Source organism: Dermacentor silvarum, chromosome 10, assembly GCF_013339745.2.
Source record: "Dermacentor silvarum isolate Dsil-2018 chromosome 10, BIME_Dsil_1.4, whole genome shotgun sequence".
NCBI lineage: Eukaryota > Metazoa > Arthropoda > Arachnida > Ixodida > Ixodidae > Dermacentor > Dermacentor silvarum.
This window is the reverse complement of record NC_051163.1, coordinates 35180536-35197812: the sequence shown is the minus strand read 5'-3', so window position 1 is coordinate 35197812 and position 17277 is coordinate 35180536. Positions and strand designations below refer to the sequence as shown.

General features: G+C 46.6%; 1 protein-coding gene across 1 annotated transcript in view; it reads right to left on the bottom strand.

Annotated features, from left to right (window-relative positions):
• Positions 1–4003: 4003 nt before the first annotated feature.
• The window catches only part of LOC119431010 (protein tyrosine phosphatase domain-containing protein 1-like), a 100798-nt gene continuing 87524 nt past the window's right edge, over positions 4004–17277 (bottom strand). The window contains exons 8-11 of the mRNA XM_037698480.2: positions 15230–15339; positions 12615–13077; positions 5171–5470; positions 4004–4478 (exon numbers count right to left, since the gene is read on the bottom strand). Coding sequence (XP_037554408.1) covers positions 4119–4478; positions 5171–5470; positions 12615–13077; positions 15230–15339 — 1233 coding nt within the window. The 3' untranslated portion in view covers positions 4004–4118. The remainder of the gene's footprint in view (positions 4479–5170; positions 5471–12614; positions 13078–15229; positions 15340–17277) is intronic.

Below are 17277 nucleotides of genomic sequence, written 5' to 3'. Positions count from 1 at the left end.
TTTTCTTTCTTTTTTTCTTTTCATTGGGGGCTACAAGCGTCTGTTATTGTTGACTCTTCGACGACCGGCCGAAGGTTATAAAAAGAATGTAGGAAGTAAATAACTGTATGAGAGATGCGTCGGTGCCGACCAGAGCGAATGTCGCATGCACAAGCTACTGCGTCGGCGCTTCCTAGATATTGGGCGCTTGTTGATCGATTCACGTGAAGGACACGCAACCTCCTCCATGAGCGCAAAAATGCACAACGGATCGAATGGCGGTGATAGAGGCGGGGCACGTTTTTAGAGTGCCTTAGGATATCGTGGACGCACAAGCACAGGCGCATACCGGAATACAAGAAGACAAATGACTGCAGCCGCAATTATGGCGACTTATGTTGTGACGTGCAGGACCAAAGCGAGCAGTACTCTTGTTGGACTGAGCGCATGTTTTCCATTTATGGCGTTGACGTAGATGTTTAGGAAGCGAGAGTCGGCAGGAACCGTGGCGAACCTTTCTCCGAATGCATCCCGTGGATGGCCTAAAGGGACATTGGCGGCGTTTGTACTTACCTGTTTACATTCCTAAAGCACGCTGAAGGAGAGATCGAAATCGGTGCATGGGACTTATTGATGATTCCTCAATATAATGTCGACAATGATTCCACGTGGTGCTGTGCTTCATTCAAATTACCTTTGCATCGTAGAAAATTAGCAGTTCGTTCAGCTTTATGGTGTCGCAACCTGCAAATGATAGCTCTGGGTGTCCCATAGCATACGAAATGGGAGTCGTGGCGAGCTAGCCATCCAAAAACACGACCAACCAGTCATTCTACTTGAAGTCATTTTCTTTATGTCTTTATTTTGAACAGACACTTGAAGGAAGAACATAGCTTCGCTGGAGTGATCTGTACAAGCTATGGGCGATAATACAGCAATAATCAGTAAATATGGAAAGTCAACGTTATGAATCTTTGCAGAAAGATTTCCTGGAAGCATACATTCAAACGCGAGTCTCGTAAATATAAATCGTCTCTTTGAGCACGAGTTCTACGCCGAGCAACGTAGAAATTAAGGCAAAAACTGAATTCGTGCTCCCAAGGTAACGAAGTCCATTTGTTCGAACGGACGCAAGCATGCTTTACCGTAGTTCACTTCCTTAAGCTCGAAACTTCACTTCCATCAGCCTTGATAACTGAAGGTACAGTTGACAGCGTTCTTCGCGGCCAGTTATTTCAAGGCACCGTCACTGAGAAAAACCAGAGAGCCCATTCTTTTCTTTCCTTCGAACACTCCTCAACATACACTCATGACCACTATTAAAAGGAGCACCTCAGCTATGCTCAAAACTGTCCAGAATGCTTGCGTTTGCACTGAAGATCAGTAAGCAACCACACGCCACACCCTTCAGCAGAAGAACTCCTCAGCAAATATCGGCAAGTGCCACTTGGGCATTCCTTTCTGCTGTAATCGCTGCTTCGAAACCAATGAGCCACCTTTTATAATCTTTCACACCTTTTACAACCCTTCATATTGGACCACCCTGTGAGCAGTGAGCTGGTGCTCATACGGTAAGCTTTGGTTCAAACGAAGAATGCACCGAATAAGGTCATACGTATAACGAAGAAATTGAATCCCGCAGACACAAGAGGCAGTAGTCCTTTTATACAGAGGTTTCTGAACACGTGGCTTTTGTGCATACAGAGGACGTGGCTTACCTTGTCCAAAAGTGCGTATTACCAACTCCCTAGCCGGGAGAAAATGTACTATTGACATAGATATACAGAGGCTGACTGGCCAGTGATTCGTTATATTACATATGTACAATAAAGCTTTTGACAAGCTGCTTTGATATGAAATATATAACATGGTAGACAGCAGGAAAAATTGCGCCCATAGCGACCACCCTATGCCTCCTATCACACTTCTTCCAAGAGATCCCTTTTACATTAGTACTTCTTGAGAAATGTGCGGTCTCTTTTGCGTCCCTGAATCATCGCACGAAAATTCATTAATGAAAAGTCTTTAGCGTTCGCATGTCTTATCATACAGGTAGTTCGGGGTAAATATTTACTTTTTCAGTGAGGCAAAGATTTACCTTTTGTAAGACAAGCTTGTGCTGCAGACAACTTTTTCAGTTAACATGAAAGTGAAACCATGACATATTCCACTTCTGAAAAAAGACTGGCATGGCTGACTGCCTACTCAGTGGTATTTTTTTTTTTGTATGTGTGCTTGTTTGGTAATGAACAAGTTCAGGAAGAAAATACAATTTGTTTTGGTAGCAGTCAGAAACGTATTCTTAGAACGGAGCCCACTTGTTGTTTCTTCTTAAGGAGCGGGCGCGTAAATATAAAAGAAACCCACACCGCTTACCAACAACTTTGCCACTTGTGTGTTTATTGCTAGTCGGGTGTTGTACTGTCACCGTATTCGTGGAACTAAATTAAACTGGCCTTGTTTTGCCACATGCAGAAGCTTCCAGCTGTCTATTTGTTCTTCCAGTTGTCTATTTTGTTCTTCAAATCAACAAAATAGACAAAATATGGCTGCAAAGTATACCTGTCGTTTGCCTCACATAGCCCTGCTTACAGTAGAAGCGGAAACATTCGGAACGTCCTGTTTTCAAGAGCTTCGCTAACTCGGAGGGCCATTATACCGTGCTGTGAGCCGAGCATTTGAGTATGTCGCTACAGACAGCGTACCATGACGTCTGCCGCTTTCCTGACATCTACATCTTCTCGAACACAGATAAAATCATCAAAGACAGCGTTGACAATGATTAATTTTCAAACAAGTTCTATGGCCATGCTGGACCCGTTAAATTGGACCCGTCAAAGTATGCACATAATAACTTTCTCCCTTCTTAGAGCATCTACGCGAGCTCCATGCATCTTAGTGTGGTGATCAAGGCTTTCTAAAACACTTTCGTTTTTTTCGCGTTTTACCATACCGTTATAGCCATCTTTGGTACATGTGTTTGCGCACAGTCAGTCACATGACCTGTCAGTCACAAACCCTTCAGTTTAGTGAACACATTCAGTACACGCAACTTCAGCAAAAGCCGGAAGTTCGAGACCCTTCGGTAGCTCCCGACTTCTCATGAACATTCGAGAAAGGCATTCCGCCACCTAATGTGAGCTCAACGGTGAACGAGTAACGTTCATCATTCTGAAGCGAAATGATAACACGGCAGTCCGATGACTTATCGGGCCCTCTGCCATTCTGAAGAACATGTAGTCTAAATCAGTTCTTCCGTAGGCTGATATAAATCAACCTTTGTTCCCCCTACTGTCCCTTATTATTGACGTCAAAAACGCCGACCGGCCATTCCTGCTAACAAAGTAGACGGGAGCTAGGCTGCTAAACAAGCAAAAAAAAATGGTTTAAAGTATACTTGCAACGGAAACCATACCATTAATCATACACTCATTTCTGAAAAATATACGACTCCATACGTCGCCTTCACTTCACTGCGTAGTAGAACTCAAATAAGTCCTTAAAAGTCGCAATTACATGTAAGAGCAGGTCACCAAAATAAAAGTGTGGTAAAAAAGAACCTTTTAGCAGGCATCAGTACCATTCGTGTGACGAATCAACCTTAAGGAAAACCTCCGGAACACCTTCTGTAATGTGCGTCAAACTGTATATCACATTGCTAGGTTTACTGCAGCTCGTGTTTTCGGAAGCATGAGTACGGATAAGCTTAACAATATTAACTATAAAATGTTGGCCTTTCGGGACAGTGGTCATGCGAACGATAATGTACGCGAACGACACAAACGCATTGTAGTCGTTGTTGTGGCAGACCAAGAACGAAGGTACTTGGAACATAGTCACGTGTGCTCAATGATACTCGAAAGTTCACGCACAGGGTCTCACACCGAACGAAGCTCCCCGTGAACTTCCGCACAACAAGGCTCTGGTCGCTCGAACCCTTCATCATCAATCAACGGCATGCGAGTTCATTCGCAGCCTTGGCGCGCTTGCGTCAGTACACCCTGCTCGAACGGTGGCTTCTGGACGCTTCGATCTTTCAACCAGAAGCGCGAAAGTTCGACAGTTGCGAAAGTTCGAAAGTTCGCGAAAGCTTGGCCCGTTTCAGCTAACCGTGCATGGGAGTGCGAAGCCGTCCGCCGCTACCTGGCGATCGCCGACGCCATGATGTTGATTCCGCGAAAGTTTTTGTCCGTGGAAGTGGAAGCACCGTTGGTGAGAGTCCCGTTCTGCTTCTGCGTGGGCGTGGCATGGCTCACGGAGGGCGGGTCCCCGATCACAGCGTCGTGTAGCACCTCCATGAACTCGGTGGCCCGCGCGGCCGTGCCGGTGCGCATCTTGGCCCAGCCGGCCACGGCCGGACGCTGGATGCCGTCGATGGACAGGGTCTGGTGGCAGAGCGCGCTCGTCAGCCGTCGTATCACGTTGCGCCTCTCCGCTTGCGTGGGCAGGTTCAGCCGTGCCACGAACCTCACGAGGTACTCGGTCGTGAAGCGGGTTGCCTGCATTTTAAGGACGAGAGGTAATGTACAGCCTCTGTCAAATGTTCCTGGGCCAGTTATATATGTGCGCAAAGGTGCTGTTAGTAGTATGGTAGACTTTCTGAGATACGTGTGGCACTGAGTACAGATGTATAAAAAAAAAGCTAAAAAATGAAGCTCTAGCTTAGGATGGACCGCTAGAGTGTTCTAGTTTTGTTCGGCGCAATAAGATGTCAACACAACGGAGTAAATAAAGATCAAGCTTCTTGAATTTCACTTCCAGGGGCAACACCGTTGCCGTCAATGTGACGACCCTATCCAAAAACTCGTATGCCCCATATCCAGTTATCCCGTATGAACATATGCGGATACCACACAAAAACCCGCATGTCCCCGCTTATCATATGGGACATTTGCCATACTGGTTTTTATTATATCCTCATATGCTCATATTGCTACGTGCATATTGCGTGTTTCTTCTGGACGATGCGCGCGAGCGCCTAGACGGAGAAGACGAACTGCTCTGGGCTCTCGAGCTATCGGCTGATCTGGCCAGCGCTACAGCTATCTTTTGTAAATATACTTGTAAATAGTCTCCAGTACTTAATCCTTCGTTCGCGTAACATTTTGGTGGAGGTGCGGGAAATGGGAGATGACGTTGCTCTCAACAAACGAATAAATTTCACGCGAACAGTCGAAACGAGATGCGATACCTTGTTCAGCTTCTGAAGAACAGCGACGGGGTTCGTCGACCGTACGACGACCGACGTCAAATCCTGCTTGCTCAGCACGGGCTCCTTCAGTTCGTCCAGCCAGAACCAGAGAAGGCCCGCCAAGATCACGGGGTCTTCTTCTACGCTCAGCTTGTCCCACGCAGCGCCCCTGGTGTTCAGCTCGCGCTGGTACTTCCGCAGCCGAGCCAGGAATGCGGCTCCCAGGAGCTTGTGCTCCAGAAGTAGCGCCGAGGCTACGTCCGACGGAGACAGAGCAACCGACGAGCACCCCGCTTCATCCTTAGTGGAAACAATGGTGATGTTACAACAAATAACGCCTATAAAGATGCGACTAAGACAGCGCTTCGTCTGCCTCAGTCACGCCCCGTTGTTTGCGCCGTTACTCGTTTTCTTCAGGCATGTACACCCGTGAGCAAAAGTATACGGAGTACGGACCACAGCTGGTCACCGAGAACACTGAATTTTTTCGTCATTAACGTGCATAAACTGAAATTGACGAGTGTACTGGAAATCTCGCAATGCCAATTTTGAACTGCAGTCTTTAACTTCAAGTCGCATTATAGGCAGAGGAGAAAATCAGCGTTATCGCGCAAGTCCTGGTCCGTATACTTTTGCTCACGGGTGTTACCAACGGGCCCAAGTTAAGGCTCATTCACACTACGCCGACACGACACCGAGTTTGATGTGCCGACTGTTGGTGATCGCAGTTTACCAGACGGAAAACGTTGTGCGGCTTAAAGGAAGAAAAACGCTGTCGCCAACAGTCGGCAGACCAAAATCGGCGTCCTGTCGGCCTGGTGAGAATGAGCCTTTTGCACTTTATTGTAGTTGATTCCGAAAAAGATGTTTCACCTTGAGACCAGCTCCAATTTCCCTGTTCAAGTACATCAGGGCCAGCCCGAATTCACGATGCTTTCTTTTTCGAAATACGCTTGCCCCCTTGGCCTGCAGGCTTCGCTAATGATGTGTCCGACATCAGGATTGGGTAGAATTTCGTCTTACGAACAATTCTAGCGTAAGAATTGTTTTGTGCAAGCGGACCCTGAAACGCAGAAACGCTCTCTATACGCAACCGCAGCACTGATATGGGGGAGATTTGTTGCATTTAAGAGAGACGTCTGAACTTTACCGACTGCAGGAAGCAAAATTTTGATGTAAGGCCTCAACTTTGTTTACATATGTATAAAAATGGCCGAAATCGGCAGCTTAAAAAAAAACGAACAGCGATGTTTACAAATCCACAACTCGGTGCCAAATACAGCTTGCGTAAAATGTTTGCAATGTTTACGATAGTTATGCAGAAGTCCTACTCTCAAATCGGTGTTATATTACATCGATTTCTGTCACTCTAGATGCCTTAGCAGGTGTAGTTTACAGAATTCTAATGTCGTTTATTTATATTGATAAGTTTAAGTTGTAATGTTCGTACTTGAATTGTTTTTCAATAATGATTATTTAACTTACTTATGGCCTGTGTGGAAAGTCCACTCCCTACAGCCGGTAGGCTTTAAGCTTTTAAGTCCAACAAACTTGATTGAATTCAGTGCAGTGGAGACTGAGAGAGACCATTTCTCTGCTCCCACGTATTTACATAGGAGCGCTCGAGTTAGATTCTCTTATTTAGAGGCCAAGCGCAAACCAAATCTCACTCTAGCTATACCAGTTTAAAAATAAGCAGTGTATGATATGGAAACGATCTTCACAATACTGCATAGCTGGTATATGTCTAATCATTAAAGCGGTGCTTCCTATATCCCAGACGATGCCATGATGACTGGTTTATTGTACCCCGGCGAAGAAACGTAACAACCTGTTTCGTTACAACATGAGCCGATGCTGAATGTAGTGCATTGGGTCGAGTGGACCGAACACGATCGCAGTATACTCGGGTTCCAGCCCTGCCGTGGGAGTGGTAAGGCTGTTAATAGAGAGTTTTAGATTAGGGGGACGCAAGCGTTGGGGCCCGCTAGCGCTTGGGGCCGCGCTACTGCGCACGCGCAGACCAGCCTGCGCGTGCGCAGTCCCGCGGCCCCAAGCGCTAGCGGGCCCCTACGCTTGCGTCCCCCTAATCTAAAACTCTCTACTTTCTCTTGACATGCGTGCCTCTGTGTCCTAACGCGTAGAGCCTCAGGATACTGCGCTGGGGGATCCTGGTTCGGATCCCACCATCGGAACACGTAACTTATTGGATTTTGTTTCTAATTGGAGGCACAACACGAGCCGAGCCAGCAAGCTACCTACCAATCGGCCCACTGCAAAATGTGTGGTAAGAGACAAATAATGTTTTGCATTAACTATACCATCTGACGTAGGACGCTCAACACACCGTCTGGTATGCACCAGAAGGGAGAACGTACGACTGTCACAGCGAAACGCCTTCTCGCACACAACTGCCTGGAGGCGCGGAAGCAGGTGGGTACGGAGGATGCCCCGGCTAACGATGATGGTGCGAAAAACCGGGGGCAAGTATGTAACAACTGTTTCGCATTAAATTAAAAATGGAACGGCTCGACTATGGACCAGAACACAAGCCAGGTTCATGACCTAGTCCAAAGTAGCGCAGTTGTATTTTGAATCTCGCCGAACCGACCATCCCAATCTTTGACATGTCTAAGTTTTCATTAAATGTACGGACATTTTGATGTTGGAGGTGCGAGCTCAAGAATTCGCTATGTGCAATGCTGCTTTTTATATATAGTCTGCACTGCTTGCATGCGAAAATGGTTATGAAGTTCAGCTGTCTCGTTGTGGGAAACAATATGCTGCAACGAAATCGTAACCATGCTTCACTGCACCCAGTAGGGACAGATGGAATGCTAGCGAAGACGTGAGAGAGGGAGTGACCATAGAGAGGAACATGCGCTATTTTCTGCACCCTTTCAAGGAGCACGTCACAGAGCCCAAGACTACCCGAGGCTCGGCGCCCGTAATGCAGCAGGCTTTGAGACAGGAGGCACTACGACAGACAGTCATTGCCGAACCTGCGGTTTGCGCAAGCGAAAAGGATTGGAAACAATTTTTTTTTCCTTTTATAGCACTTTTAGGTTAAAGACTACGTGCAGCAAGCAAAAGCCATTTATATTCTAGCTTTGTATTAAGCGTGTTAATGTATAAAAAAAACTAATTTTAGTAAAAGTTTCGTCATTTCCACTAATGGGTACGGGGGTTTTATGCGATGACCATTTCGTGCATTACGGCGCTTACGTTGCCTTTATTTACAAACTACATCTGTTGTGCCTTGCCTTCATTTTATTTTTTTAGTGTAATCACGTACTTGTAAAGGACGTGCGTTAGCTTAGAGTACGAAACCAAAACTGCAATAATGACAGGTCCCCGCCACGACGTCCGCATATCGATGGGGGCGAAATGCAGAAACACCCGTGTACTTAGATTTAGGTGCACGTTAAAAGAACCCCCCAGGTGGTCCAAATTATTCCGGAGTCCCCCACTACGGCGTACCTCATAATCAGATCGTGGTTTTGGCACGTAAAACCCCATGTTTCGTTTTTTTTTTTTTTTTTTTTTTTTTTGATAATGAGAAGCTATCGTCAATTTACGAGGATTCGCCCCATGCTAGATTAGCTTAGTCGACCTGGCTGTCGACTCGCCTGGACAGATCAGGAGGTCATATGCTATGGCTTATTGATGGCGACAAGGAGGCCCTCCGACAGCGATGATGACTGATAATCGATCATTTCTGGCTCGAATGCAATCCCTATTGAAAAATACCGATGTGACCCGTACCATAATCCTATATGATCATGTTTGCGAATATGAAAACAGAAAGGTTTTCATACAGGATCCCATAGGATGTACCCATCTAGTATTATGGATACAGGCAACGCCTCCCAGACAGCACAAAGCCGGTACACATCGATCCGTGACGTCATGGTACGGATCGATGGCCATAGAATCTAATGGGGACGCTCCCGAGGAAGCCGCGGTGATTGTGACGTCACCGTTTTCGTCGCGCCGGGCTCGGCAATTGAAATTTCGGTTCAAGTAGCATGACGTCATAAAGCAGAGTGCACAGGCCTGCTATCTAGGAGGCGTCGGTTAAGGACCCACATGAATCATACGGGATTTGGCAGTGCTTAGGGATGAAGTTTTTTTTTTTTTTTTTTCAAGTGAGAACAAATCTCTATTACTCTACTTGTTTTACCGTGGAAAGCTGATGAGCGAGCAAACGAGGGCATTGAATTTATATTTTTCGGTAAACGTGAAAATCGAGTGCGCGTTACCGTCGAGTAAATACGGTATGAAATTTTCGTAAGATGATGCGAAATCGCTACGCAGGTCTTTATTTATTATTTTTTGTCATATTGTTCAAGTATTCCGACCGAACAAACGAAAATTTATTCCGTTCGAGCAAAGCCTACTTGCCAGTTGTGTATCACGGCTCACAAGTTTTCGTTATGTTTAAGTCACAATTACTATGCGCGAGGAAAGGCCGCAGCCCGCACATTTTTCAAGATAGCACAGCAAGAAAATGTCGCTGCCCAATGACAACGTTACCATATAATGTATATTAAATGTAATTACTATTTCCCTGGCAAGGTCGCTTCTAACTTTTCCATCTGTTTCATTGTGGAATTTATTCCCTGCAGGTATAAAAGTTGGTTCCGTTGGCTCATTCAAAAGGAATTCGCGTTTATATTTGTTGAATATATAGTTCTTTCTTCATAATTCTGTTCGTTTGCAACGTTGTATTTATTGTATTCATTGAAGCTTATTTTGCATTCTACGATGTTAGCTGTTGTGAATAACCTGATCCTAGTTCGTTGCATAGTTTTTTTTTCTTCTTTTATTGACGTATTAACAGGTCTGGCAATCGATCTTCCGACTATGCGAGCTCCTTCTTTACTAGTGTCTTCTTTGAAATTTATATACCAGATGTTTGAGAAAGATATGCGCTGCAAGTTTCAGTCTCAGGATGTGTGAAGTTTGTCTTCGGTAAGTTGCCAATGTTTCGCCTCCAAATGTGGTGGCCTCTGAGAGTTTCATTCTAACATTATCAAAGAGCAACCAGGCACTGGTGCTTGTGGTGTACGACAGTTCAACTGGCGTAAGAAGAGCACGTACAATATACGAATCTGTCTAAGCATTGTCCCCGAGAAGCTTCGAATATTCCTGCGGCTATGAAAGTTTTCAGCTCTCGGAAATATATTCACTATAAAATGCAACAGTGCGCTATGGTGTTTGTGCTGGTGTTTTTTTGTTTTGTTTTTTTACTACGTCCCTTAGTTGCTGCAGTTTATTTTAATGATTGGGGTAGCCGGCCCTTCAGTGGCTTAATTTCCTGGTCTCGTCATTTAATAAACAATAGCAATAAACACACACACGCCGCTTGAGGTTAGTGCAAGTCTGCCATTTTTATGTCTGAAGGCAGAGAGCAGTTTCACCCTATGTTTGGGCACCTAACTATACGTCTGCTTGCACTGTACGTGGCTCGGTACTATAATCGTCCGATGCCGGGCCTCTGTATTTTTCTGTGGCCAGGTAATAAAAAAAGGGGCCGGTTGGGCTAGTATTTTTCTGTGGCCAGGTAATAAAAAAGCGGCAGGTTGGGCTAGTTCGCATTCCATTATGCTGAGAGGGTATATAGCACGAAGTAGTAAAAACAGGATGGCAAACAGGATGGCGCTTGTATTTTGTATTTCTTATTTATATTACTTTTTCACTATTTCTCATGTTTTAGAGCGCAGCTCTTAGGCGCCCGTTCCTGTGGCGAGTGTCGGCGTAGGCGTTGTCCCTCGTAACCGAGCGAACGAGTACAGCGACGGATGAAAGCGAATGCGGAGCGCAGTGGGAGATGGAAGACGGCGATAGCGAAGAGAGCGCGAGGAGGAACGTAGAGGAGGAGGGTGCAGCGGAACCATAAGGCGGAAAGCGGAGGAGGGTATGGCGAAAGCGTGATAAGAAGAGCGCATTGCCGCGCAAGACGGGCCCTGCGGCGACGATGGCTACGAGATGGCGCCAGAGTAGCACGCGTCAGACATATGGAAACAAAGCTCTGCATGAGCGGAGGTCTGTCCGTTGCGGCTGCTGTGAATCGCGCCCACGCGTCACCCAAGGGCTGCCTCTCGCGATCTCCCGATTCGCGAGCAGTCGCGCCACCCTTCGCTCCGTTTGCAACGTGCCGCACGTGACAGATTGTCCGCACCAGCCAATGTATAGCGAAATGAAAACACGTATAGAGCTGCGCTCAAATTTCGCTACTCCAATTGGGGAGCATCGAAATCGTCGGCGACATTTTTTTACGAGATCACGTGAACGTTTTTGTTTGTGGTTTGTTGCTTCAAGCTCTGGTTCTTTGATCTGGCCATCTTGCTGTGCTACTTTCTGGTAACCTGTATGAATTACCGCATTTTCACATGTCGCGTCCAAATCCACGCCCCATCTTCTTCGTCTTTCTGTGGTTTTACGTGCCAAAACCAGTTCTGATTATGAAGCACGCCGTAGTGGAGGGCTCCGGATTAATTTTGACCACCTGGGGTGACGCCTCTTTCTGGGTAATAGGTGCTAATCTCGAATACGATGGTTTTGCTCTCTGCACGCGCCAGAAGCAATTGCAGAGTCGGAAGCATAGTCATATAGACGCCATGTTTTGGAGACCACCTATTACCGCTTGTCTCTGTCAGATCTCGCCCTGTTGTTAATGTACTCCGTTTCCTACAGAAACGTGCGTCTTTCTCTTGAAATCGCAGAAGAAAAAAATTATTTTGCGCTCACCGCTGCTCTGTTCTTTCTCAAATTTTGCAGCAAGATGGCATTTTATGGTTCTAATTGTCCAATATAACTAAACGAAAAATGAGACATCCACCCAATCGTAGCAGTTGCTACAAACGAAACCCGTACGGGTCCCACGAAAGAAAAGCCTCGCAGTTGAAGAAAAATTCGTCCTGGTCCGGGACTCGAACCCTAGACAAACGCCTTTCTGGGGCAGCTGCTTTACCTTTAGACACTTTGCACTGTAACTTGCCTGTATTTTTTTTTTTTGGAAGAAAACAAAGTGTCAAGTTGCTTTCATATGCGCATCTCGGATGCACCCTCGAGCGATTAAGTGAGACCAATCTCGAAAGCCATGCTTTGCTCTACTGCACCCGCCGGAAGTGACATAGCAGCCATGTTTTAAACGTCACTGAGAGGGTCGCAGACTAAGGCCGATTTGCTGTTTCTTCTTGGCAATCCAGACAAGTAACAGTGTCAAGTATTACATAGAGTGGTTCCCACCATTACGTGCGATATTTGTGTGAAATTTAAGCAATAACATAGCAACGGTATAAGCGCGAAAACCTTCGTTTTTCTACAACTTTAAGAGAAAAACGCATGTTTCTATACGAAGCTATAGTTTCACTTAGCGTTACACGCTCTTTCAGCGTCACGTAACACAATTTGACTCTCGGTTCCGTTAGTTGCGTACTTCTCGTCGTGCCCGTAGCTCCTTCTGCGACGACAACTCCTTGAAGCAGGCGTTCTCGGTCAGGGTGTCGTCGTCCTGACTGCTGCCGCCCACTTCGCTCGCCTCGAACTCTTCGTCCTCGTAGCTGCTGAACTCGGGGCTGTTGGGCGTCGACGCGAAGAGACCGGCGAGGCCGGCGATCAAGAGGGAGTCCAGGACAGCGTCCGTGTCCGACCGTTCTTCGTCGTCGTCGTCGTCATCGACGTCGTCGGGAGACGGGGTGAGGATGTCCTCGGCGCTCGTCGTCACGGAGCAGCCGCTCGTGGCAGCGGAGTCGCCCCGCTCGCTCAGCGCCGTGGGCCGCCATCGGTCGTGGCTCACGGTCGAAGAGAGGAAGTAGTTCCAGAAGGGGTCCAGCTCCGTCAGCTCGAAGCTGGGACACCGCGCCGTGCTGGCCGTGCTGGACGTGGAGCCGGCCGTCGTGCTGGAAAGACGGGTGACCGGGAAAGTGAGAGGGAATCTTTAAAAGAGCTCACTGACATGAAAACATCATGACATTTTTTTATGCATAAGCATTTCTATGTCTACCCAACGAGGAAACCTGTCCGTCCGTCACGTAAGGTGAATGCAATGGTTCATACCCCCCCCCCCCCCCGTAAGCAATGGCTCATACCTCCGTAAGCAATGGCTCATACCCCCGTAAGCAATGGCTCATACTCCCGTAAGCAAGCAAAACATGCAATGGCTCATGCCCACGTAAGGCAGAGACTACAAGCGCCAGGCAAAGTGAAGCGAACAGCGCATACATTCATTGAGATTACCCATACAACACACATAACAGCATACGTTTCAAAAAAGAACAAGCTCAAAATAAGCATCCGAACCATCAATAGAGCATTGCATACCTCAGCAATTGTAGTGGTGGTTTTGCAACAGCTTCGCTGGACATCGAGGTTGATAAGGGTCGGATCATGTTCGATAAGGTTGATAACTACCGATAAGGGTTGAGAAGGGTTTATACTGGTCGGACAAGCTTCGTAACATTGATAATGATACCGGGCTGCGTGGAGATGAGCAAGTGGCAAAATGCTTCCGCATACTTCCGACAACTCCCAGAGGCGCTTCTGCGTGAACTTTTTTTTTTCTTTCGTAATGAATAACGGTCTCGGACCTCTAAACCATCGAAAAAATATTACTGCCAAGCCTATAAGCAGCCTAAATAATAGATGGTGAGCCAATTCACGCCCCCGTGACCACTGCCTCTGAGTAAAGAAGCAGAAACAAATCTCGAGGGCTATGGCTTTTGCAGGCTGCATGCGCCGGAAGTAACGGCGGGGACGGAAACACGCCACAGCCGCTATGTCGCAGACATTATTCATTTACTATGACATTTGTTTCTAGGAATCAGTTTCAGTTAGGTGTGCAGGAAGTGGATGCGGCATGGCATCATGAAGCATTAGCTTTATAGACATTTTGCGTAATGCCGGCAACTCTGTGGCGCACATTGTATTCCCGCCACCATGCATCTTCCAGGATAGGTACGCGGGCGGGCGAAGGGCGCTCATAGAAAGATTGTAGGCCGCAGTCACTCCGCTACAGCTGTTATTGAGTTTGCTGCGTTGTTGTTACAAACACGTAGCGCTTTCACCGCATGGCATGGCCCTGCGAACGCAAGCTTGGCTACCCGTAACGAGGTAGGTGGAATATGTTGGCATGCTCACGGGCACTCATGATGAAGGCATAGTTGACTGCTACAAGGCGAAAGCGGCGAAGGGAGAGGCATTGACTGCAGGGGGCTACAACTTTTGTCAAGTCTTACGTCATTCCAGATTCCATCAGAGCGAACTACTAGGAAAAAAAAAGAAAAACGGAGCAAACAGAGAAGCGCCGAATGTTGCTATATCTTCTGTACTGATATAGCGAGGCCGCGCGCTCATGTAGCACGGCCGAGGTGGCCTCTGCAAATGCTAAAATATTCGGCCGCACGATCGGGCCCACCTGTCACAACCGCTGTTGCCCGACATGCATATCATCATCCTTAGCTCGAGAATTGTGACTGCTGTTCGGCTACACAGCATTCGACGAGTTACGCGGCTCATTATAACGGCGGTATACAGCTCATGCGCGTGAAAAACGGATAACTTAACACGGTGTGCTCTGTACACATTCCTTTCAATAAACTGTGTGAGCGGTGAATTAAAGATGCTGCGCTTAACTGTTACGATTGGTGTGACATGCGGACAAATGGTCGGCGCGGCGATGAAGCGGTGGAGTTCACAAGCGAAGTTGGTTTATTGAACGTCATATTGAATTTTGCGCATTTAAGTATACTTTATGGCCGTACACGTAGACGCGTTTGTGCATGGCGGCACTAAGCTGTAAGTCGGAATGTAATAACTTCCACCAATAATTTCCACTGTTTTGTCAGATTACGATACGAAACGAAGTATAGGCGTTGAGCTAGATGTTTTCAAGATAAACAGAACTAGCGCGTACGTTCCTGAACACTTTTGATTACAAGTGGAACAGCGTTGTGGGCGCCTATGGACGTTGTAGGGCACCGCGCGCTCGCGCTGAACATAATTTGTATCGTCCACTACGGCTCTCGTTGGATATCAATGAATAAGTTCAGGTACCTGCTCCGGCTGCTGATGCTGCTGCTCGATGAACTCTTCACGCTGCTCGTGCTGAGCGTTCCCTTGGACTGACTCAGCCTGAGCAGCCTCTCGCAGAGCGCGTACAAGATCTGCAGCAGAAGCCGAGGGTTCAAAGACGGCGATACATATGCACGCACGTATAGCGTCCATTTCAAAAGATTCTTCTAAGCGGTGCCACGCAAAACAAAAACGCACAAAAAGCCACACTGAAAGCACGACCCACACAATGCGCTTGTGGGAGTGGTGTTCTCAGTGTGGTGTCTGGTTTCCGCGACGTTCAAAAGAATGTATAGTAAAGCTCACCAACTTAACCAGCAACAAGACCTTTTTCTCGGTTCCGAAAGTGTGTAGACCACCGCAGGCCGTTGCAAGGCCAGCCATGAGATCTTATGACGCAGGTGAAGCCGCCATTGCTTACACGGTTTCCTATCATGAACGCCTTCGAGCACTGTTACTCACAATTATCTAGAGAGCAAATTAGTTCTGCGGTGTTAATTTAGTGCAGACGGAAATGCTGGGAACTCGTGGCTTCGGACTGGTATCTTTTAGAGGAAGCCTTGAAGATGCCGCTGGTAAGCAGCGTTCCATCTGTCACAATTGTTGAGGATCTGCTAAAACAGCGTTGTTTCTCTTTTTTTTTTTCTTTGTCTATTAGTAAGTAAGAAAGCATTTTAATAAAACGTGAGCACTTGCGATGGCATGTACAATTGTAGCAAACGGGAACAGAACCAGTGAGTCGCTTGAAGTTCGATGGGGGCGACATGGCGAAAACACCTGTGTACTTATTATATTTAGGTGCACGTTAAAGAACCCCAGGTGGTCCAAATTTCCGGAGTCCCCCACTACGGCGTGCCTCATAATCAGGTCGTGGTTTTGTCACGTAAAACCTCATAATTTAATTTTCTTTTCGCTTGAAGTTGGAGATAAGGCGAGAATAATTGCGCTGAGTTGTGTCGATTTCAATCATACGGTTCCGTTTTCTTCGCTTGTTTATTTGTTATACCGTGTGCGAGTACACATAAATGCAAGACGTGTTAGGGAGAACCGAGGCTTTTAATGAATATTTCATTACACGAAAGCTTTATTTGCACAGCTATGAACATTTTTTTACGCCAAGTCATGCTCAAGACAAGCCAAATATCCCGGCATTCCGATAGCGGTACTGCGCCCAATATGAAACTGGCGTAAACCAGTCCCGCCACATTTTCTTCTTGGTAATATTGTAAGAAATCCTATGTCTCAAAAGTCTAGCTATTGCTCACTTAAAAACTTAGGATGTCAATCTAGAAACCTACATTCACGCTTCCATACTATAGCACTTGGATCGCGGTGGGCTAATCTCTCTTCGGGCAGGTGGTATCACTACCCGCTTGATATTTTTGCCACGAATCAAACAGAAACTCGCGCAGGCTTTTAAAAAATTTTCGTACACGTTGCCTGTGACCAGGCCTCTCGTTGGGCTTAGTTATGATTTTTGTGTGAACGCTTCCCCTTTCCCATTCCCCCAGTATAAGATAGCCAACAGGACGTTATTCTGGTTAACCTCCCTGCCTTCTGCTTTTCTCTTTCCTCCTGTGTAAACGTTTTGGCGGCTCCAATTTCTCTGAGAGTGACATGAGCGGTGCTGTTAATTTCGCTGAGACTCTAAACGCCATCCTTGTTGTAAAAGTTCAATTAAATTGTGACTTTGGGTTTATTTACGTGCAATCACAAACGATGGGACACAAAGAAGAATGCGGCTAGACTACCGCTTGACACCAGTTCTCGTGGCGGTAATTACGACCATAATTGGCCTATGTAGCTGCAGTACACAAAGAATAAGTTAGCACACAAGTATACATAATTGAGAAGTTTGTAGTGTGTGTCCGTAATACTAGAACATATAACAGCAGGTAAGGTAACAGCATCAATTTTACAAGATGTTTTGTACATTATGTGGAACAGAAGTTGCAGATACACAAATGTATGTGTGCTATTTTGAAAACCGAAATCATGAAAACTGTTAATGACACACGCTGCAAAGTTCT